The sequence below is a fragment of the Portunus trituberculatus genome, chromosome 21 (genome assembly GCF_017591435.1).
Source record: "Portunus trituberculatus isolate SZX2019 chromosome 21, ASM1759143v1, whole genome shotgun sequence".
Lineage (NCBI taxonomy): Eukaryota > Metazoa > Arthropoda > Malacostraca > Decapoda > Portunidae > Portunus > Portunus trituberculatus.
This window is the reverse complement of record NC_059275.1, coordinates 13,588,788-13,613,527: the sequence shown is the minus strand read 5'-3', so window position 1 is coordinate 13,613,527 and position 24,740 is coordinate 13,588,788. Positions and strand designations below refer to the sequence as shown.

At 37.8% G+C, this 24,740-nt stretch overlaps 1 protein-coding gene and 1 long non-coding RNA gene across 3 annotated transcripts in view; one reads left to right on the top strand and one right to left on the bottom strand.

Moving 5' to 3' along the window:
- LOC123506830 overlaps nucleotides 1-6,968 on the top strand; it is a 15,604-nt gene extending 8,636 nt beyond the window's left edge. Inside the window, exons 2-3 of the long non-coding RNA XR_006675532.1 lie at nucleotides 3,641-4,184; nucleotides 4,348-6,968. This is a non-coding gene — a long non-coding RNA (uncharacterized LOC123506830). The remainder of the gene's footprint in view (nucleotides 1-3,640; nucleotides 4,185-4,347) is intronic.
- LOC123506829 lies at nucleotides 1,771-24,740 on the bottom strand. 2 transcript variants are annotated; one of them, XM_045259172.1, is made up of 4 exons: nucleotides 22,687-24,740; nucleotides 15,210-15,414; nucleotides 3,627-3,753; nucleotides 1,771-3,098 (listed from the first exon to the last, which is right to left on the bottom strand). In XM_045259172.1, the coding sequence occupies exons 1-3, from the start codon at nucleotides 24,723-24,725 to the stop codon at nucleotides 3,664-3,666; spliced, it is 2,334 nt and encodes a 777-aa protein (XP_045115107.1). In that variant the 5' UTR covers nucleotides 24,726-24,740; the 3' UTR covers nucleotides 1,771-3,098; nucleotides 3,627-3,663. The 2 variants fall into 2 exon arrangements, with proteins under 2 accessions (XP_045115107.1, XP_045115108.1); XM_045259173.1 differs by lacking the exon at nucleotides 1,771-3,098 and having other exon boundaries at nucleotides 3,595-3,753.

Sequence of the window (24,740 nt, the reverse complement as noted above, 5' to 3'; positions counted from 1 at the left end):
ATGTTTGCAGTTTAGATGCCTAACAAATACTACTTACAGGCAACCTCCACTTAACGAATGGGTTACATTCCTAAAAAAAACATTTGTTGAATGAATTTTCGTTAAGCGAACCAATTATAACAAGTTTGACCCCTGACTTGAACTTCCATTGAGAGTAAACAAAGCGAGAGTGCATCATAGTACAATCAAAAGTTTAATAAAAGTAAAAATTATGAAGTTAAACATTTAGGCAGTTTAAGACTAAGTCATTATAATGTACACTAATGTATGTATGTAAGTAACTTTATAATGTTGATGATCTTAAATCTATGAAGGAAGAGAGAGTGGAGCGGCAAAGACACTAGCCAGAAACTTGTGGAATGTAAACAAAAGGCGTATAATTGTACCACACACAAAACTTGTGTACCACATTTCCACAAGGCTTTCCATTTTATCCATTGCAGAGTCACGAGTTCGAGTGGTTCTTTTAGCTTGCAAGGAAGATACGGTCTCACCAGCCTTCTTAATAGAGTCTGCTGACTTGAAAATAGTAGAGACAGTAGATGGAATCAAGCCATGGTGGCGAGCAATGCCATTAGTTTTCTTGACTCTCGTGTCTGTAAGTAATATAAAGCTTCACTTCATGAATAAGAGACTTCCTGGTCTTCTTAGCAACGCTAGGCGTCATTGCAGGGCTGGTTGCAAGGCATTTTGGTAGTATATGTTGAGCGAGGGGAGACGAGCTGGTGCTGGACACTGTTATTGTTTTAAAATAAAAGCGGGGAAGGGTAAGGGAGTGAATGGTGTGCATTTTGTCCATGAGAGCAGCTGGTGTATTCAAAAGCCTGTTGGCTGGCGTGATGTGGTGGGTTTTTCAAACTCGGAAAAAATACTTGGATAAAATTTCATTAAAGCAAGAGTTTGATGTTCATTATACAAGAAGATGGTAGTAAAAGGAAACGTTTGTTGTAGCAAAATTTTGTTGTGTGAACGTTCGTTAATGGGGGGTTGTCTGTATATGTTTATTCTTAATGTATTGCCCTAGCATTTGAGCTCTTCATTTTACATTTCCTTGTGTGCATCAAGCCTCCATGTATTAGTTTTCATTGGCACATATGTTACTATGATTTTTCTTTCCCTCCCACTGGTCCTAATTGTTATACTTAAACCTCTGCCAGTCCATCTCCATATTGTACTTCTAGGTGTATATTCTCTTGAGCCATTATCAATACCTACTCCTCTTGCTTTTTTACTTCAGCCTCTCCTCCAGACATTATATTCATGCTCTTTAAAATTTTTTTTTTTTTTTTTTTTTCCCCAATAGAATAATCTCTCACTTCCAGTATTCCTGAAACCATTCCATCTGTTTGTATATGTAACTCTTAGTAGATTTCTTCCCCTTCCTCAGTGTGTGTGTTCTTTTGTGGTGAACTAGGAGTGGTGTGATGATAATGGCCAGACTTACTAGCAGTGGTGTCTTCGTGTTACTCACTCCTGTAGTCTGCTTATGTAATTTTTTTTAATATTGGCTTTGATTGTGCAAACATTCCATCATGCCATTTTTAACTCCTTTAGTACAGGCCATCCTACAGAACTTGTGAACCTAATTTTTAATGTACTTTATGTATTTGACAGCTTCTGAAGGACTGTGTCAAGATGATCAAATTGGATTCCAGTGTGACTGGGAAATATTGTCATTTTCATGTTCAAACTGTGGTGGTGTATTACTGCTGGCTGTATCATGGCAAGAGAGCTTAATATTGCAGGATTTTTTGAAGAATTTTACTTAGGTCAGTTATAAATGTATTTATTTCTCCTATGAATCAAATATAGTAAGATATGCTTATAACACAAGTTGTAGCTATTTTTTTACCTTTACCTTAAAATTGGTCCTCTGAAGTTTGCTTAAGAATTGTTGGTAAACAGTAACATACATTAGAACAATCTTTACAAAATCACATCCTAAGAAAATGAAGGCAATCAAGATTTGTACCTACTGGTTGTTTTTAGTTACTTTCTTCTTAATGCTTACCAGTCAATACTTTTGTAACTTGGTCACACATTTTTCAAGCCATTCATTTTACATAAGCTTTATCAGTGAGATGTAAGCTTTCAGTAGATGATCTCCATTTTTACTGACTCCAGCTCAGCACTACGTTGGGCTGAGCAACCAATCATCTTGCTATGAGTACGCAATGCTGAGGACATCAGACTTGAAGCAAAAGGATGGATTACACTCATGTTCAGCTGATCCTCTTGCATAGCACTTAAAAAGCTGGGGTCTCACTTGGTGGATCTTGATGTCATAATAATTTAACAGGACAACTGTCACACCAGGACTTGTGGCTTCATGCTGACTAGTTGATCATAAGCATTTTCCATTTGTATTGATTGAAAGTATGTTTGTACATCTATTATTATTCATTGATTACTTATTAATAGGTAAGGATGTACAGCATTTTCTATTTCTATTGCAGTTCTTCATTACGGAAAGTATCTTGCATTCATTTTGATGCATTAAGGATTAACCATCTTCTCTTGTAGAAGACCCTAAGGTGAAGATATTAGGAAATGCATGCATGTATGTAAATGTAAATGCCTTTTTGAAATTTTCAGGGCCTTTCTTTTCTAAACACTCATCTTGCTTCATATACAATAGTTATCCCCAACATGTATGTTTGCAGTGAGTTTCTCATAATGTGGCTTCATTCCCAAACTTTGGTTATTGTTTCTAATATGCAAATTTGGTGGTATAATTATAGGGCAAAAATGATGTTCACCCTCAATATGCACTTAATTGCATCCAATATGCATACATGTCTGACTCATCACATTGGAGCCAGCAAAGTCCTGGACTCTGACATCTCATAGTAGTTTGTCACTAAGCTCCAGCTGGTGCCTTTCCATCACCCAACACACCTGCTGCTGCCTCCCTGTCCCCTTTGTCTCACCATTGCATTGTGATTTTCAATAGCCAGAAATCATTGCTCTAACCAGAAATTCCAGGAATCGAAAGATAAATTTAGTAATGAAGGAGGAGGTTATTTAGTTACTGAAAAGGCACAAAACAAAAACTCCTGCCACTCCTCCGCTTACTTCTGCCATCTCTCACTCATCCCCTGCAAAGAGAACAATTTTGTAAACAAACCTTTCACAGCATTCTGTAACCTATATTATTGTCTTTCTTCCTCTTACCTATTTAAAAACTAACTTTCTTCAATGAATAACATTTACAGAGCTTAGTACAGGATTATCAATGAGCTCTTCTATGACACTAAAATAAATACAATATCAGTAGATTATAATACAGTAATCTCATCTTGGAATTTGTCTGATTGTATACCATTTTTCCTATTGATTCTTCATTTCCCAATATGCATGGGTTTTTGTCAGCTATAAAGACACATAACAGTGATAAGAATTATATACATATACATCATTAAATAGATAGACATTTCAGTCTTACATCATTAAATAGATAAACATTTCAGTCTTAAGATTTTTGGTATTCTTTTATAAATCATGAAGAACCTACTTTTTCATCATTTGAAAATAATACATAAGAAATTTTTCAATAAACATTAGGTAAATTGAAATTTCAAATAAAACCCCAAGGAAAATCCAAGAATTTATTTAATAGCAGTTACTTTTTCTTGGACAGAGTGGTGCAACCAAGATGACTGGCTACGCCTGCTTCAGGTTTGTTGTGTCCCGCGTCTCAAGGTACCGAAGTTGTTTCCTCTTCATCTTCTTGATCTTTCTAGGATCTTTTATCTGTTGACAAAATTAAAGAAGCATTAAATACATTTTGGACTCGGATAACAGCAAAACTAATAATACACATACTCAGTGACACTACAGTCAGTCTTGGGTTCATTTCAATGATAAGAACAAATGGTTATGAATCTACAAATTAAATACATTCCACTAAAATTTTTTTGTACTATCCTATCTAATTTGACCTTTCTAATAACTATAATCAAATATTCTTCATTCAATATCCCTCACAGTTACAAAAACCCTTACCTTAATTAAGGCTTTAGTAAATTTAGTTTTGTTTTGGTTAATGATGTTACTTAGCTAATCTGATCAGATTTCCCAGTATTTGTAGGGACCTTCAACTTGAAAGGTGCTACTGAACCAACAATGCACTAACAACTTTTTAACGACCATCTATCTCATCATGTGACGTTCATGAAGAACAGGTAACAGTACTAACCAATATTAGTAAACTTGCCATTTTTTTACTTATAAAAATGCATTGTGTATATGGAAAAAACCTAGCACTGCTATTACTTTTAGGTGTAATACAGTTAGATCTACCAAAGTTAGTTTTGTGTAAGTTAAGTCAGTTTCATTATCATACAGGATGTCCTTGAAGAAAATGAAAAGCTGCTTTGATCCTCAGCAATGGAATGGTGAACTGATGAAGACGGATGAGACACGTGCAGGATGGCATGGAGCAAGCAAATTCTTACATCTGGCCATCAAGTTTTGTCGTCATGTCAAGACATACGCCCATCCTGCCTTCTCTCTCAGACCAACAATGTTTATACAGGGTGTAACTTGAGTTTTTGCAGATATAGACAGAGGCGAAAGTACAGATTAATCAAAGTTGGAAGCATTCTATGCACATAGGTAATTAAAGCAGATTGAGGCTAGCAGGAAATTGGCTGAGAGCTAGTCAGTTGCATGATTTCCCTTGAGACTGTAACAATGAATGAATATATTAAAATTATATTGCATAATTAAGAGTAATGCAGAGTGTATGGAAGTATTTTTCCGTCATGGTCACTGTCCCAGCTTGGCTGTTATATATCCGGCCACTTGAACTTCATACAAAAACTAAACACCTAAAAATGCCTATGTGCTTAGAATGCTTGCCACTTGAATAATTTAAGTTTAAAAGCTTAATTATTAACCTTTACCTCTGGCAATATCCATAAAAACTTGAATTACACCTTGCAATATAAACTTACTGTAGGTCTGAGAAAGAGAGGGCAAGGAGAAGAATTAATGCAGAAGTAAACTGCAGATGATGTAGTTGTTATGAGTGAATTGGCAGATGAGATACAAAAAGTTTGCTGGATGTTTTAGATGGGTATGAAAGAAAGAATTAGGTTTAGCAGGGAGAAAACAAAAGTAATTAATAATGTTAATTCTATAGATGAAGACAAATGTATAAAGTGAGTGAGTGAGTGGTATGGAAACAACTTGAGTCAAGCTATTTTTTACTCAATTCTCTAATGTTTGTTTTATTCTATCAGAACATGGTTTTCTAAGTGAAACGTTTATTCAAGGAATAAAGTACCTTGCCTGAACTTGTGTCCCTGCCACTTGCTTCACACATGCAGAATGTGAACAGATCAGAGGATTGAAAGTGATGTGTATGAAGAATCGGAGAGAATGAGTTCAAACAGGCACAATAAGTACTAGTAATGTGGATGACTGGTGTGTGTGATAAGGCAGAGAATGAAAAGATAACGATGTACATGTTCATCAAGTCTTGATGCCACAATGCTGTCATCATTTCTTTTCGCATCAAGTGGTTAAAGCTCGCAACTACCCTCCTTGGAAGGGAAGATATTCTGATGTTGAATCACCAATTGTCAACCTTTTATGCTCTAACAAGCACACTATAGAGTGAGTGACCTCAGTCAGTTGTTCAGCTGATAGAGAGAATGGTTTGTTGTCTCGTGTGCCAGAGCTATTTTGCTTTCTCCCATACTACTTTATAGTCAATATGCCTATAAAGAAATGATGTTGGCTCAGAGGTGTCAGACTCTCTGATTGTACTGTAAAAGTACAAGTACAATCAGAGTCTTGACGCCTCTGAGCCAACATCATTTCTTTTTGCATTAAATGTAGAATGCTGACATCAGAAGGTTGATGTTTTGGAACACTAATTGGCAACCTTCTCCACTCCCAGGCATAGAGGCAACAGTATAAGTCACCTCAGTTTGCTGCTCAGCTGATATAGTGCATGGCTGTCATCTGGTGTGCTAGACAAAGACTAACTGTGCCTTACCTCCTCCTACACTATCAACAGGCCCAAAGTGACTACAAGCAAGGAGAGACATAAGATGCTTATATTGTATAAGGCTGGTCATGACCTATTTATTCTCACTCAAACCTCATATTAGGTTAAGGACAACCAGTGATTGTTGGGGCATTTCAAGAATGCTGGTGAATTTACTGTACTCGCCCCACTTTCTAAGCCTGGTAGACCTCATAAAACTACTTGACAACCCATGCTCTTATCTCCAGACAGGTTGCTAAAGAATCAAGGCTGGTAGCAAAAAAAAAAAAAGGGGCTTACGAGGCCTGCCAGACTTGGAAAGTGTCTTCCTCACTCACCCATTTGAATGAAAGTTAATAGATGGTGGCCAGCCTTGTATAAAGTAAGCATCTCCTGTGTCTCTCCTTGCTTGTCATTTTGGCCATGTTAATAGTATGGGAGAAAGCAAAATAGTTCTGGCACACAGACAACAAACCATGCTCTCTCTGTAACTCACACTGTTGCCTGCTTGCTAGAGCATAAAAGGTTGACAATTAGTGACACAAAAGAATCAGAATATCTTCCCGTCCAAGGAGGGTAGTTGCAAGCTTCAACCACTTGCAGCGAAAAGAAATTATGACAGTACAGTGGCATAAAGACTTTATGCACACACATTGTGCACATTGGTTCATTGTTGTCTTTTCATTCTCTGCTTTATCACACACACACATCATCCACATTGCTAGTACTTATTGTGTCTGAGTCAACTTCTCTCCAATTCTTCATTCTAAATTACTTTCACCCTCTGCATGGCAGGGACTCAAGTTGAGACAAGATGGTTTTGTAACTGGCCTTTAGGGAATAAACTATTTGAATGAAACCAAGACATTATTAATTAAGGAATAATAGAGAAATGCAAAACAATCTTAATTAAAGACTGGATTGGGTGCAAAGTAATTTTAACATAAATGCACAGTACTAACTAGTAAATACAGACAAGAAGATTTTTAAGTAAGGAGTGACACAGGAGCAGTGAGGTAATGATTGTGAATACACAGATTTTCAAAGTTTTGCAAGGGATACATACATTCATGAAGGGATCACATACTGGAAAAATTGCATAAAGTGAACATAATTACTGAACTAAATAATTGTATAGTAGAGCTGACCAGGAACTAATACCGATTCTTGGAGCCAGTTTAGCATGAATACAGATGGTAGATACACGAGTTACAAAACACAAATAGTATACAGTGCTTACTTAGAATATGTATGTTCTCATTAGTATTATTTAAGAATTCTTGCAAATGCCAGTATCTTAAAAACAGTTTAATATAATCATATATATACCTTGCATCCATTATTCAAAGAAATTGTGCAAATAGTTTAGAAACATTTGATTCATGCTGGCCACTGGCTGATAGTAGGAAGCAATTTTAGTGTTGCCAAATAATAATTTCTTTTGTATTGATCTACCAATGACATCATAACAGGGTATATACAGTACATGATCGTGTATTTATTTATGACGAATAAAAAAGTGTTTATGAGTGAGAAGCAAAAATTAGACAAAAATTTGCGACCATTCTATGAAATCATGGAACCTTTCCTGCTCAAGGCTAAACACAAAGTCAACTCTCAGTCGGCCTCTGGCAGTAGTAGAGTGAGGTTCTTTGTGCAGTCCTGTTCCATGACAGGCCTCTGGATTTATACAACTTGGGTGGTTAGTAGTGCTTTACTTGCCACTCTGTGTCAAAATCTAAGGATTCAATGAGTGAGACAATTGCTCAGATGATTGGTCTAAAGAAAGGTCATACGAGTACTGAAATTTGTAATTTCAGTAGTGTAAGGCAAACAAGTGTGAATAAGTACATATACAAATTTTGTGAAGGAGGAAGTGATCAAATATCACAGAAGAAACCTCACTCTGGCAAACCACTTAAAATCTCAAATCATGCTACAAATATTTTGAAATGAACAGTAGAATCAGCAGCTACAAATACAGCATGCTTGTAGCATGATTTGAGATCTTGCATGGTCTGCCAGAGCGAGGTTTCTTCTGTGGTATTTGATAACTTTTTCTTTCATGAAATTTGCTTATGTACTTCACTCTCATTTGCCCTACACCAGAAAATTGCAAATTTTGGTTATTGTATGGCCTCTTTTCTTTAGACCAATCATCTGAGAGAGAGCAATTATCTTACTCATAAAATCCTCAGATTTTGACAGAGTGGCAAGTAAACCACTACTAACCACCCAAGTCATGTAAATTCAGAGACCTGTCACAGAACAAGACAGCACAGAGAACCTCACTCTACTATTGCCAGAGGCCGAGCAGGAAAGATTCCATTATTCCATAGAATGGTCATAAATTTTTATCTAATATTACTTAACACTCAGAAATACCATTTTTTTCTTGCCACACATGGTTGCATATTTTTGTCTAGCACTGTATGCTGGTGGAGATCCATGCACACATTATAAGACCTAAGCCTGCCAAATTGAGTGTGTTAACTGTGACCATCATTCTCATAATTAAATAAAAACTTAATCTTGCCTATACACACAATTTATATTTGTTTGCTTATTGTACTGAAACTCCTCTTCTCTTGAATCATTAAAAATTTTTCTCCAGGCACCAAGGATTTTTCTAGAACATTGAGTTAAAGATGTACATATCAAGAATTACATGGAATAGATATCAATTATTATTACCAAAGGAATCTTGTACAAGAAAGAGTAATCATCAGCTAAACTGCATATCCATTCACATTCATTATCCATCATAGATCATAAGTCTCAGGACTGGGAGTCAGTACAGTACTACAATCATCCCAGCCAATATTCTAGATGAATCCTGGAACACTACATCCTGCCCTGGTAACTCTCAAGCAATGCACTGGCAGTTCAGAAACTGGTATTCACTAGCCATGCTCTACCGATTCTGGAATCGATTCCTTGAATATTTGAGTTATCAGTTCCTACCACGATTAGTAACAATGAGCTTGAAGCATTGGGCAAAGGAACAGTGTGTTGGCAGTTTACATGGGAAGCACCTGGTGGCTGCATCACAGAACTAAACCAGCCGCACAATCTGTTAACATTCATAATGCGCGCCTCGCGCTTCTCTATCGTCAGTTGTTTTCGGGGGTTTGTTTTGATGAGGGTCCTGGGAGAGCGAAGGAATGGCGCTTAAGAGGAAGAACTTGTATCCGTGGCTCCAATGAGTAAACGCCAAGAAATTGACTCTCTGCATTTGATTTACCCTGCCACACCTGTATAGACACTTGACAAATGGTAGCAGAGCGTAGTTGCGTGGCAGGGTGAAGGCGACACTCGAAAACAAGGAAGAAAGAAGACGAGGTAAACATGGGCGACAACGGCGGGCGAGCGTTGGTCCCAAGATTTGGAGGGGGACAAGACCTATGACCGGTGGAAGCAGGAATTAAGGGGATGGCAGCTTGTCACTAATGTTGAGAAGAAGAAACAAGCTGTGACCGTCGCCTTGGCATTCCCAGAAGGAAGTGAGGTGAGAGGCAAGATTTTTGAGGAAGTTAACATTGATGATTTGGCGAAGGATGATGGAGTGGAGGTTTTGTTGAGACATCTGGACAAATGGTACAAAAAAGGATGAGATGTCAGCTGCGTATGAGGCGTGGACGAGGTTCGACAGCTACAAGAAAGGAAAGGAAGGTACTATGGAGCAGTATATCTTGGAGTTTGTGAAGAGGAATTCGGCTTTGGAGAAGTACAAAGTGAGTATACCAAAGTGTATTTTGGCATTCAAGCTGTTGGACTGTGCCGGACTAGAAGTTAAAGACAAACAGATAGTGTTGACAGCAGTGTCTTTCAGTGAGCCAGATGAAATGTTTGATTCTATGCAGAAAGCCCTCAAGAAATTCTTTGGTAGTCAAGAAGTGCTGTCCTTAGGTGCCGGGTCTGGGAACAGTGTCAGTGAGCCTCCTGCAGTTGTAGTGAAATCTGAACCGGTGTTCAACACAGAGGATGTCAATGTGGTCACAAGGAGAAGAGGACGTGGAGGAATTAGAGCTAGAGGAAGTATGGGTTATAGAAGTGAGAGAAGTGGACAGAAAAACAGTGCTGACAGGTTTGGTAATGTTAGAAAGTGTTTCATATGTGGCTCAGAGTATCATTTGTCCCCAGCATGTACAAGAAGTGTGTATGTAACCAATTATACTGAAGATGAGTACAAAGAGGCAGAGTCATATGCTGTTGTTGAGAATTCTACAGTGATGCCAGTGTTAATGGCAGAGTCTGTTAGTTATGCCATTCTAGACACTGCCTGCAATACTACAGTGTGTGGCATTGACTGGTTGGAATCATACACACAGACTTTGTCAGAGGAAGAAAAATCGAAGATAGAAGAGCAAGAAAGTGGAACAGTATTCAGGTTTGGAGATGGAGTTGAGTACAAATCAATGAAAAAGGTAAAATTTCCTGTGAACATCATAGGTAACAGAGCAAGTGTAACGTCTGATGTAGTGGATTGCTCTATACCACTTTTGTTTAGTAAGAAGGCAATGAAAAGAGCACAGATGAAAATAGACCTAGAAAATGATACTGCCATCATTCATGGAAAAACTGTAGATTTGAGTTGCACACCCTCAGGACATTACTATCTTCCAATAAGGGACAAGAAAGAAACCTGGAAGATAACACAGGAAATAATGCTAACTTTGGGTAATGATGAAAAGGAAAAGAGAAAGAAGATTGAAAAACTACATCAGCAGTTTGGTCATCCCACAAGTAAGAGACTGATTCAGTTATTGAAGGATGCAGGTGTTGAAGATGAAATTTGCAATGTATATGCTGAAGAAGTGTCAGATGCTTGTGAGATATGCATGAAGTATAAGAAAACACCATCCAGGCCAGTTGTTAGTGTAAACATGGCAAAGGAATTCAATGAAGTTGTGGCTATAGACCTGAAGGAATACAAGAAAGGAGATATATATTTCCTACATATGGTGGACATGGCAACAAGGTTCTCAAAATCGTGTGTAACAAGAAGTAAAGAGCCAAAGGAGATTGTAGAGAAGCTTATTGAGACATGGTTGGGATCTGGTTTAGGAGCCCCTAGGAAATTTTTGTGCGACAACGGTGGAGAGTTCGCCAATAGTACATTCCTAGATATGTGTGAGAACATGAACATTTGCATAATGCATACAGCAGCACATTCTCCCTTCAGCAATGGCCTGTGTGAGCGAAATCATGCAGTCATAGATGAAATGGTCAACAAAATAATAGCAGAGCAACCAGACTTGTCTTTAAAGGTGGCCTTAGCATGGGCAGTTAATGCAAAAAACTGTCTTCAGATGGTAGCTGGTTTCAGCCCATATCAACTCGTGTACGGGCGTAACCCTAATCTACCGTGTACTTTGAGTGACGAGCTTCCGGCACTTGAAGGTACAACAACAAGTGAAGTGGTAGCTAAACATCTCAATGCCAGTCACTCTGCCAGGAAAGCTTTCATTGCTGCTGAGACTTCAGAGAAGATACGACGAGCACTAAGGCACAAAGTGAGATCCAGTGGTAAAGTCCATAAAAGTGGAGCCCATGTCTACTTTAAGAGAGATGAACAAAAGGAATGGAAAGGCCCAGCCACAGTTATTGGTCAAGATGGTAAGACAGTAATCTTGAAGTATGGATCCAATATTGTGAGAGCACATGAAACACACGTTCAAGAGATGCCATACCGGTTTGAAAGAGACACTGCAGAAGGGAGGAGTGCACTACTGGGTATGTTAAGGCATAAAAAGGAAAATGAAGACAAAATCAGAAGTGACAAGAAAGAGATTGAGGCAGTAGTAAATCCAGTGGAAAATATGGAAAAGATGTAAGTGGTAGTGAAACAGTGGAAGAGGAAAAAGTGGACCAGTCTTCAGTTGTGAACACACCCAAGGACAGTGTAAGCTTGAAAAGTGTTCCTAAGATTGGACAGAGAGTGAAATTCCTACCTAAGAACTCAGATGAGTGGCAGACAGTTACTGTACACAGTCGTGCTGGAAAAGCTACTGGAAAATATAGTAGCTGGAGGAATATTGAGTATGAAAATGGACATGTATCAGCCATTGATTGGAATAGTGATGTTGAAGAATGGACACCAGTTGTGGAAAGAGATGAAGTGCAAGAACCCAATGAAATAGTGATGGCTTGTGAAAATGTAAAACAGACTGAACTTGATAAAGCAAAAGATGATGAACTGAAGAGCTGGAAGAGATTTGGTGTGTTTGAGGAGGTGCCAAACAAAGGTCAAAAGGCATTATCTACTCGATGGGTGGTGACAGAAAAAGAAACCAATGAAGGAAAAAAGAAAATGAAAGCACGGCTGGTTGCCAGAGGTTTTGAAGAAAAGAAAAGGTTCAGTCAGATTCACCAACAGTGAGTAAGGAAGTGTTGAGATCATTCATGGCTATATTGTCATCCAAAGGATGGGCAGTGAATTCCATTGACATTAAAGCTGCATTCCTACAAAGTGAACACCTTGAGCGAGAAGTGTATCTTGTTCCCCCTGATGAGGCTGGTTGTGATGACAGTTTGCTATGGAAATTGAAAAATGTGTCTATGGCCTTAATGATGCTGCTAGGAATTGGTATCTAACAGTGAAGAGTTTCTTGTTAAAGACGGGGTGTATTCAGGTGAAAACTGACCCTGCAGCATTCTATTGGCATTGTGAAGGAAAACTGTGTGGAATGTTTTGATGCATGTAGATGATTTTTTGTGGGGAGGAACTGAGAGATTTGAAAATATTGTCATTGCTCAGATCAGGAGGCATTTTCAAGTTAGGGAACAAAATGACACTGTTTTCAGATACATAGGAATGAATGTTGTACAAAATGAACTTGGTGTAACACTTCACCAAAATGAGTACTGCAAGACTTTAGACTGTGTTAATGTGAGTGCCATGAGAGGACTTAATAAGAATGTGGAGTGTAATGAAGAAGAAAAGGAGAATTTTCGGAGTCTAGTAGGCCAACTAGGGTGGTTATGTACCAACTCAAGACCTGATTTGTCATATGATGTATTGGAACTTAGTTGTAAAGTAAACACACCCAAAGTAGAAGATTTGCTTGAGGCAAACAAGTGTCTAAGAAAAGCCTGTACTTTTAAGAGCTCAATGTACTTCCCATGTTTAGGTGATGTTACCAAGTGCAAGTTGGCTGTGTACAGTGATGCTTCACATGCTAATCTTCCTGATGGATTCAGTAGTGCTGGAGGTTTTGTGATTTTTCTTGTTGGAGAGAATGGAAATAGTTGTCCTTTATACTGGGAGGCCAAGAAAATAAGAAGAGTTGTTAAGAGTACCCTGGCCTCAGAAACACTAGCAGCTGTGGAGGCAGTAGATATGGCCTTTTATCTAGGACACATGTTGTCTCAGATATTGTACAACAGGGAAAGCAAAATGACAGTGGAGCTCTATGTTGACAATCATTCACTTTTTGATAATGTGTACTCAGTAAAGAGTGTGTCAGAAAAGAGATTAAGAATTGATCTAGCTATTCTCAAAGAAATGATACAAAATGAGGAAGTAAAGATTTTCTGGTTAGAATCAAAAGCACAGCTAGCAGATGTGCTCACTAAAAAGGGAGTCAATCCATTGAAAATAGCTAGAGTTTTTGAAAATGGATCTTTGTGTATGTAATGTGATTACATATATGTATGTTAAGATAATAGTAAGAGATTGCTCAATTGCATTGTTTTGTTTTTCAGTTAGTATTTGCCTCATTTCTTTTTGTGAAAGTGCTTTGATTTTTTTTGTTGTTTAAAGAGAAGGGAGTCTGTTAACATTCATAATGCGCGCCTCGCGCTTCTCTATCGTCAGTTGTTTTCGGGGGTTTGTTTTGATGAGGGTCCTGGGAGAGCGAAGGAATGGCGCTTAAGAGGAAGAACTTGTATTCGTGGCTCCAATGAGTAAACGCCAAGAAATTGACTCTCTGCATTTGATTTACCCTGCCACACCTGTATAGACACTTGACATTATTTAATTCACCTCAAACATACTACACCCTGCTTCACTATGGCTTTCAGTATTATATTATAAACTTTCATCAGCAGCAGTATCCAAAAATATAAATAAATAAAACAAATACTGTAGGCCCCATACCACAGAAATGTTAGCCATCATTTTCATTGTGAGTATATCACTCTACAGTCCATATATGTGCATTCTCATTGATCAGGAAATGAAGATGTAATAGTATAAAGGTTTTTCTCCTGTTTTACCAATACAAAAGTGAGTGTGCTGGATAGCTTTCCCTCATCCCTATTTCAAGGCAAAACCAGTTTGTAGGCTTCCATAACTTTGGAGTCTGAATGGAGTTTAGTTATTAACATAGGACATTGTTGTAGTGTTTAATATAGTGATGATGAGTCAAGACCTTTACCTACATGCCTACATGAAATAGCTGCAATTTAAGTAAGAAGGGAAAGCTAGCCAAGGACAACAAAAAAATAAAATAAATAAATGAATAAATAAAATAAAATATATATAAAGAAATAGAAAGAAACAAAACAAAGAAATAAATAAAGAAAATGAAAAGAAAAGTTGCCAAAAGAAAGGGATAAATGTCTTGATACCTCCATCTTAAATACAGAAGCAGGTAGGAATTCCACAGTTTACTAAAGAAAGGTATGAATGATTGAGAGTGATGATTAACTGTTACATTAGAGTAGAGTTGGACAGAGTAGGGGTGAGAGGAAGAAAGCCTCTTGCAATGAAGCCGCAAGAGAACCATGCACTTAGCAATATCAGATTTAGTAGTATGAAAATAAGGATAGAAGATAGCACGTGATGCAACATTCCAGTGGTGAGAAAGAGTCTGAAGAATCAGTCAGTCAGAGGTGAGTTGATCAGATAGGGTAAAAAGTTCTCAATTCCATCCTATCTAATAAAACTGAAAGGGACCACCAAAGAGCATTCCATACATGGCCGGATAAGGCCATATAGCAATGTCAATGTTATCAAGCTGTTAAGTTGCATTTTTCATAATGTGAAAATTACTATCTTCTCATGTAATAAACATTGAGTAATGGATGTGTAAACTAACATTTTGCATCAAAGCATAAAAACCCAACAAGACATGGAAACTGAAATTATTTCTAATCAACTATGGTTATGCACTCTAGGAGTGCATAATCATAGTTGAAAGATAGGACTACTATATAGGTATCTAACAAAAACAACACCATATCGTACAAATACAATAAGACGTACCACTTGCACGACTTCTGATTTTTTGGCATTTTCCTCTCGTCGTATCTTGTTGATCTTCTGGCGTTCCTTTATGTCTTCTTTCTTCTTCTGTTTCTCAGCTTCAATCAAAGCACTCTTGGCTAGTACATCCCCCCGCCACTGCTTGAGCTGCATCTTCTTGGACCATGACTTCTTTCCAGTGGCATCCTTGTTGATGGACCGGAATCTGTTCATAGATCATCATTTCAGAAAGTCATAAATATGCTTACCCTCAGCAGCTACATATGATTGAAATACAGGAATGTATAATATTGTCTTATACATCCAAGTTCTAATTACAAGTACATGTAATAGACTTAATCCTGTCGGATAGACATGGTGATAGACTCCACCAGGCAGCTATCTGGGAAAAAGTCACCAAAATTCAAACAAGTCTTGATATCATTCACAACTAGAATCCAAGGAGTTGAGAACGTGAACTACTAGGAAAGGCTGGAACGATCAGAGCTATATTTAGTCCAGTGATGGTGAGAAAGATATACAGTGGTACCATGCAATGATGGACACTTCAGAGGTGAGGGAGTGTCCGTTACTGCGAATTGTCCGTTATTGAGAGGTTTGTCTGCGAGACCCTTAACCCCACCATCCTCTTTCTATTTTTTGGTAATTTATTCTCTTTTAACCCTTAAAGTACGGTGATTGTATATGTACGATTATAGCGTCGCGTGCGGAGAGGCGGGGATCGTACATATAATCATGATTTTTCTGCACTATACCTTTGAATCTCTCCCCTTCACTATTGGTCCTAGGGCAAGTGGAGGTGTCTGGCATCTTTACTCGCTCGCCTGCTTGAGCCTTTAGACATGTTCCCTCACAATAGGTCATCTTTTCCCATTTCGAAGCAACATCTGGCAACCCCCGAGACCCGGAGGGAGGAAACGGTACTCCGAGTGATGTTATGTCAGTGTTACTTGGTAATGACATTGAGGAGTGATGAAAAATTAAGACAGTGATATTTTTATTGAGACAGGAGAAAGTGAAGACTCTAGTAGTGACCTGGGAGACAGAGACCAACCCTCACAGCGACATTCATAAACCTCCTCACATAGCCTATTCCCCTCAAGCAATGTGCTGGTGTGTGTGTTACCCATGGGGTGCCTCTACAGGACTGTGCTTGTCGGACAAGTCACGTGAATCCCATCGTTAATAAGAGTTGCCAGATTCCAATTATTATAGATATCCACAATACATAATTGTAATATGTGGTTTCTTTTTCTTTTCCTGTTTTGCACATCATTTCATATATCTGAGTTTGCATTTTCTTGACATGAAAGTGCAAAAATTCCTACTTTTACATCAAATTCAAATGCCCAAAAGGAGAGAGAGAGAGAGAGAGAGAGAGAGAGAGAGAGAGAGAGAGAGAGAGAGAGAGCTTGAGGGAGATTTCTTAGCGGGGTATTTCTTAGCGGCGGGTTCTGCCATGAATTTTTTTATATGCAATAACTTTGCTCTCAGAGTTCATAACATGTTAAAAACTACATCGTTGTACTCAGAATAAGACAAAGAAATATGTCTTTATAAGGAAAAAATATTTTTAGCATTTTTGACAGGTGATTTTTCCCCGCTGTAACAGACGAAAAGTAAATCAACCCCCCGTACTTTAAAGGTTAATAATGCAAAAAAAATTCTAAACATTTAAACCACATTATTCTACACTCAATACTAAAATAAAAGAGTTAATTAATTATCTCTCTCTCTCTCTCTCTATAATATTGTGTAATCCTCTTTTATTTGGTTGCTTTATTTTGCTCTGTTCTCAGCAATTAAATATTGTGCTGAATGCTATACTACATATTCCCTGGTGCCTTCATGCCTGCTATATCTGATAAACACACACACACACACCTTTAAATTACAGACCGGTATCACTAACTAGTGTAATATGCAAGATGTGTGAAAGAATAATAAAGAAACAATGGATCGAGTTCCTTGAAAACAACAAAGTAATATCAAATAGCCAATTTGGTTTTAGGAAAAGACGGTCTTGTGTAAGTAATTTACTGAGTTTCTATTCTAGAATAGTTGATAGAGTACAAGAGAGAGAGGGATGGGTTGACTGTATTTATTTGGATTTAAAAAAGGCGTTGCCAAAGTGACAAAGTGCCACATGCAAGATTACTATGGAAGTTAGAGGAGAAGGGTGGCTTAAAAGGAAGCACATTGAGATGGATAGAAAATTATTTGAGGGGGAGAGAAATAAGGACGGTAGTTAAAGATATGAAGTCCAAGTGGAGAGCAGTAGAAAGCGGAGTGCCACAAGGGTCAGTATTGGCACCAATACTTTTCCTCATTTATATTAACGACATGCCAGAAGGAGTGAACAGCTACATAAATCTGTTTGCAGATGATACGAAACTGTGCAGAGTTATAAAACAAAAAGAGAATTGTGAAATACTGCAAGAAGACCTAAATAAGATCTGGGAATGGAGCAAAAAGTGGGAAATGGAATTCAATGTGAACAAAAGCCATGTCATGGAAATGGGAAAGAGTGAAAGACGACCTGTGGGAATCTTAAGATGGGAGATGGAGTAGAACTGGAGAAAGTAAAAAAGGAAAAGGACTTAGGAGTGACGATGGAAGAAAACAATCAACCAGCAAGCCATATTGATAGAATTTTTAGAGAAACATATAATTTGCTAAGGAATATTGGAGTAGCATTTCACTACATGGACAAAGAAATGATCAACGGAATGGACCACGTGGATAACGAGAAACTGATCCTGAGAGAAGAATATGACATCCGAAGCACAAGATCGCATAGTAAAAAGCTGAGAAAAGGAAGATGTCTGAGAGATGTTAAAAAATATAGTTTCCCGGAAAGATGTATTGAGACGTGGAACAGTTTAAATGAAGAAGTAGTGTCTGCAATGAGTGTGCATACTTTTAAAGTATTGGATAAGTGTAGATATGGAGACGGGGACACACGAGCATAAAGCCCAGGCCCTGTAAAACTACAACTAGGTAAACACACACACACACACACACACACACACACACACACACACACACACACACACACACACACACACACACACAGACTGTATCATTAATGCAAATTAGCCGAATCAGCCAGCAACAAGGGCCAATTAAGTCAAGGTTTGAATAACCCTGCACCACATGGCAACACAGCTCACAGGTAATTCCTGTACAGTACTCGGCCAACACCCAAACGTTCTTTCTAAAATTAAACGACCATAATGGGGAAGTCTAGAGATGGCACAGCCCGCATGTCTTGGAAAAGTTAGGTTAGCAAAAAAATGGAATATTAAGAAAAAAATAAATAAATAAATAAAATAAATAAATAAATAAATAAAATAAATAAATATATATATATATATATATATATATATATATATATATATATATATATAATATAAATATAGGGAATTCAGGGGAGGCAGGGTAATGCAGATTTATTTCAAATAATTATCCAATAAAGTAGCAAAATAGTAAAATAACACTGTAACTTGTTTGTGAAATGATCCCTCTGTATTCATAATCCACCTATTCATTGTGAGCCTAAACAAACAAATATTTGTAGGAAAGTTTTCTTCAAAATATTTCTGACGTTACAAAAACAGCAAAAGGAACAAGATAGAAAAATTAGAAAAGAGATGAGAGAGGACAAAGAACATGGCAAACGAGAGCATAATTGAAAATATAAGAAAAACAAGGTATATAATGGAGAACAGGAGAAAATATTTAGTTATAGACAAAAGTGAGGAAAGCAATTACTGTATAAAACTATTGCACAAGGTTTATCAACACCCAAATTTGTAGAAATAGAAAGTCACATCAGAAAAGATTATTATTATTATTTTATCTATTTTTTTTTCTTGACAGAAACACACTATAAAATGGACATTAAACAAAAAAAAAATAACATTAAGGTATTATCCCACACTGGCTGTGATGTAAAATTACGGAAAACAAGTATTACAAAGAATACTGATCTCACTTAGAGTGAAAGGGTAAAGTTGAGAGTTACGGCCTATAGTGCCAGTAGGCACACTTGAAGAATGTATGGGATGCACTGTTCAGCTTCCGTCCATTAGTGGCACAGGCAATTTCATTTATAGTGGTACCCATATTAGGGCCCATATCACCAACCAGGCGCATCTTTGGTGTAACCACCAAGAACCTCGGTATCAAGGTCACATGTAGGTAGCTTTAAGCCAAATGGCATGGCTTCAAAGCATTATGTGGTCATGGGATTCAAACAAACATGTGGACATCTGCCCGATCCCACACTTACCACCTTATCCACTACGCCACCACCTCTTGGTATATTGGTCAGTAGAAAACAAATTGGAAGATAAGCAGAGAAATAAGTTTATTAAAGAGAAAATAATAGATAAGGTACAAGAGTGCCAAAGACAATGAAAAAAGAGGCTTTAATACTTCTTGGCAACTTCAGTGGACAAACTGGACACTTGGAGAACCAAACACTGGACAATAATGGAAAATTTATCCTAGATCTTATGACAGAATGAAACATGATACGTACTGTTAAATGATGATGACAGATGTATGGGAACCTACACATGGAGCAGAGACCAATAGAAAAGTGTAACTGACTACATATTAGTGAACCAAAATATGTACAAAAAAGGTATTATATACAAATAGATGTGTGTGGATAAGAATCAGGAAGTTGTAGATATCTCAGACAAAACATAATAATCTTATTGCTATTCAGTGTAGCAAATGCATCCCAAAACTATACAAAACAGGGATTGTGAGTAAACAAAGATTATATACTATAGCTAAGACTCATGCAGAATTACTGAAACACTGTAAATGTCCTGGAAAGGAAGATTGCTAAAAGAACACTTAACATAACGGAACTGATCAAAACTATAAGAAAGGCAGCTGACGGGACACTAATGCATGCATAAAGCAGGAAGATTATTCATCAGAAGAATCCATCAATTGATGAATAATGATATTAGGTTCCAAATACAAAAAAGAAAGAAATATAACACAGCAAAAAGACAGATTACAGATCCTGTTAAGAGAAAAAGGGCAAATGATAAATACTTCAAAACAGAAAAAGAAAGAACATCTAGAGTAATAGAGGGTCTGTGTGCAAGACGGGTGTGTGCATTATGTTCTGTGTTAAGTCCCATAACACAAACAGAGAGTGGAAATGATGAGGCAAAGTTAAAATTTTTCCGCCAGTACCTTTCCAGTGTTGTGTGCACACCAGAGGGAACTAGGCAGTGTGTTTTGCACCAAAGTGAGGTACGTTGTGGTCCGTTAACAGTTTTGATAGTACCCATGAATGTCTGCGTTAGTCACTGCGCCACCTAGTTGCATACAAAACTAACATAACTTGTCAATGAATTCATCGTTATTATGCCTGGCTCTCAAATGGTTGAGGTTAAACATGTCTAGTCTCAACAAATAAGGAATTATATGGGTAACACATAAGCCCTCCATAAAATGCCCTTAGAGGGTAGCACGTCAACCAGGGTAGAGCACTACTACACTATAGTAAAACTAAATTGTACTGGCCCATAGGATGAAGCCGATAATCCATGCCATGTTGCTATATCTCTCATTACTTCAAGGAAAATGGAATAACAGATTTCTATTCAATTTAATGTATGATTTCGCTTTATAAAAAAAAAAAAAAAAAAAAAAAAAAAAAAAAAATGTCCGGTGCGGGGACAAGAGATACTAAGATCTCTGCAGGTGATTATGTCGTAAGTAAATAAATACAGTAAAGGTGCTGGTTATAAAATTGAAAATGAAACTGGTAATTTACATAATATTTACTGTTATATTCTCTCGAGATACTATAAATACTATAAAGTACATCCAAAAATTATCAGCACCATGGTACATCTACACAGAAGACAAGATAACAGCAAAAGTAAGACCAGTTGAGATGGATATCATCAGACAGGGATGCACGGGCTCAACCTTACTTTCTAAAATTAAAACCTAGCTATTAGATAAAAAAAAAAAAAAAAAAAAAAAAAAAAAAAAAAAAGGGTTCTGGCTTCACAAACATCATTATAAACCTGACAGCACTGTACTAAGCAGATAACAACCTCCTGCTGGTACACACAGTGGCAGAAGCAAAGCAGAACTTGACAATAAAAACATATGTAAGCAAGAAATATGGTTTTCAGATAAATAAAGCTAAACGTAACATCACCATATTTAACATATGAGAAAAGCCACAAGATATAGAAGTGAAAGTAACAGACAAAATTAAGTATTTAGGGCTTATAATTGATGCCAAAATAGATTAATTATGAGACAGAAGGAAGCCTTGAAAGAAAAAGGCACAAAAACTTGCCAACACAACAATCTCAGACATGGAAAGCTGCTGCAACAAACTCCTCATTGGAAAGACTTATTTATGGGAAAACCATCATAATAACATCTGTACTAGCTATATGGAGTAAATGTAATGAATATGACATACAGACATTCAACAACTACAAAGAACAGAAAATGGTGTCTACTGTCAGATACTGGGTACAAAGAACAGAAAATGGTGTCTACTGTCAGATACTGGGTGCCCCAAGATATGCACCCTTAAGTAGCCTGTGTCAAGAGATTGGTGCCTCGTTGATGAAGAGAAGATTAATAGATGGAAAAATTCAAAACCCAAGACAGATTGCAAATGGGAACAATGAAAGCTCTGCTGAAAAGGATACTACAAAATTTACAAGAAAGACTGTGTACGAAGTGGATTAGGAACACATACCTTATGAAATAAATACAACAGATAATAACATCACCAACAAAACTAAAGTACAGAAGAAGACAAAGGTATGGAATACAAGAAAATGGAAAAAAAGGCACTAATAACAAATCAAATCTGCAGATATATAAACACCAGAAAATTTAAATAAAGGAAGAACAATTTTCCAACATAATCAAAAATAAGTAAGCTGTCTGCCACTTCATGACAGAAAGACACACATAGCTACTAATGAAGACACATCTTGCCAAATTTGTCATGCAGACAATGAAAGTCTAGAATACTTTGTTTTACACCATTCAGCATACCAAATAGGAAGACGGGAAAATTATCATTTACAGCAACTGTATGGGGACAAAGTCAATAAAATAATTGATATGTTCTCTTTCGTGCAAAAAATATATAAAAAAGGAAAAATCTTGTGGAAAATGTGGAAAGTTAGAGATGAACATTTATGTATTGAAATTTTGTAAAAATTGGTGATGGACATTAGAGAAAAAAAAAAAAAAAAAAAAAAAATGACAGTGCACACTGGAAATTTGTGCAGTTAGAGATGGACATTTAAAAAGCTGACACAGTACACACTAACCACCCAACCAGAAAAGCATCCTGAAAAGTTAAGGCAGAACAACTGGAAAGGCAATTCTGCTGATCATCACCTGAACCTGAACCTGATAGTTATCAACTTAAAAAAATATATGCAGATACAAGACCTACCTTTGCTTCTCCGCCTTCCACCACCGGCCAGAGATTGGACGGCCTTTGGGAACACTTCTAAGCTGGTTGATCTTCTTTTCCAGTTCTGGAATAACCTTGGTAACTTTCTTGCCACCTGCCATGTCAGAAGGCAACCCACTCACACCATTCATCTTTGCACTAACTGCACTATTACCATTTTCATCTGAAATGTTTGAAGTTGTGTGTATGCCACTGCATGGTAAGGAATCTTCTGTCCTTTCCTGAATAACATTAGGAAGGCTGGTACTCTCTGTCTTGCTTTCCTGACTGTCGTTAGACTGCTTCACTTTTGTGCTTTTACAATTTGGATCTTCTGAGCTAAGTATAGCATCTTGTTCTCCTTCCGACTTCATTGCCGTGTTGTTGCTTGTTTCAATATCAATGACATCTGTGGTACTTGCAATATCTGTTGTTTCCATTGCCTCACTGCCTGTCTTCTCATGTGCCTCCTTTTTAACTGGAACTTCTTTGCTATTATATTCACTTGCCGCATCTTGTTCTCCTTCTGACTTCATTGTTGTGTTGTTGCTTGTTTCAATATCAATGACATCTGTAGTTACAATATCTGTTATTTCCATTGCCTCACTGCTTGTCTTCTCATGTGCCTCTTTGCTATTACATTCATTTACAGCATCTTGTTCTCCTTCTGACTTCATTGCTGTGTTGTTGCTTGTTTTAATATCAGCGACATCTGTAGTACTTGCAATATCTGTTGTTTCCATTGCCTCACTGCTTGTCTTCTCTTGTGCCTCTTTTTCAACTGGAACTTCTTTACTAACATAATCACTTACATTTTCAACAAGAACGTCTTTATTAACACATTCATCTGCCACTACAGGTTGATCACCTATGGTCTGCACTTCAATTTCTACTTTCTGTTTGGTGGCTGCAGTGTCTGAAGGCAATGAATCGTTATTAGATATCAAGTTATGGTTGTCCAATTTTTTGCCATCACATTCATCTGCCACTACAGGTTGACTGACTATGGCCTGCACTTCAATTTCTGCCTCCTGTTTTGTGGCTGCAGTATCTGAAGGCAACGAATCGTTATCAGACATCAAATCATTGTTGTCCGATTCTAACTTAAGTTCAAGCTTCTCTTCCTCCTCCATTTGATTTTCCTCTGACACCTGTGCCTCCCTTGTGTCCTTCTTTGGGCTGTGATTACTCTCAAGATGTTCAGTGTCTTCCTCAATGACTGGAAGAACACTTGCTTTGCTTGTCTCTTCTTTAGCCTCCTCTTCCATTCCAAGTATCCTTGCAATGGTAAAAGATTTCTTAGAGGGAGTTTCCTTATCTGACACGTCCTCCACCCGGCTGCCGCTGAGCCTTCGGGAACGCCTTACTGGGGTGGATGGGGTGCCTGACGGGGTGTCATTGCTGTTCTTATCCCCTCGTGACAATCTCCTCGATCTAGGGGACTGTGAGATGCTTGGGGTGATATCCTTTAACCTCACTACTAATTTGCTTGTTAGGGAAGGTAATGGAGAATCCACACATACTGTTTTATCACCGCCACTCCTACGCTTTTGTTTTGTTGACAATCCTTCCACTTTATTCCTGCCATTCCTTGTTCTACCTGGTTGAGATGGAGAATCAATCTTTTCCGCTACTTCATCGTTACTACTCTCACTCTTATCGGACACACTTCCCTCGGCACTCCTTCCCTGTCTGGTTCTGAGTGTCCTAGGGGTGGAAGTGGCAGCCTCGGCTATAGAATCAGTATACCTTCTGGTCCTTCTCGGGGTGGTGCAGATGGTGGAGGTTCCAGTTCCACTCCCCACCACGCCCCTTGCACTGCTCCTGGTGGTAACTGTGGTGCCATCGCTTCCTCCACCTTCATCTTCCTTCCTTGCCTTTAGTTTATGCAGAGTAGAGGTTTCACTGGCACTGCAGCTACGTTTTCTGGTGACCACCATGCCTGGCTTCACTACGGTGGTGTGGTGGCGGGCGAGCACGTGTTCCCTTATACTAGCTGGTGGCGCGTTGTATAAATCAGGGTTATGTACGGGTGACATTATCTTAGAATTGAT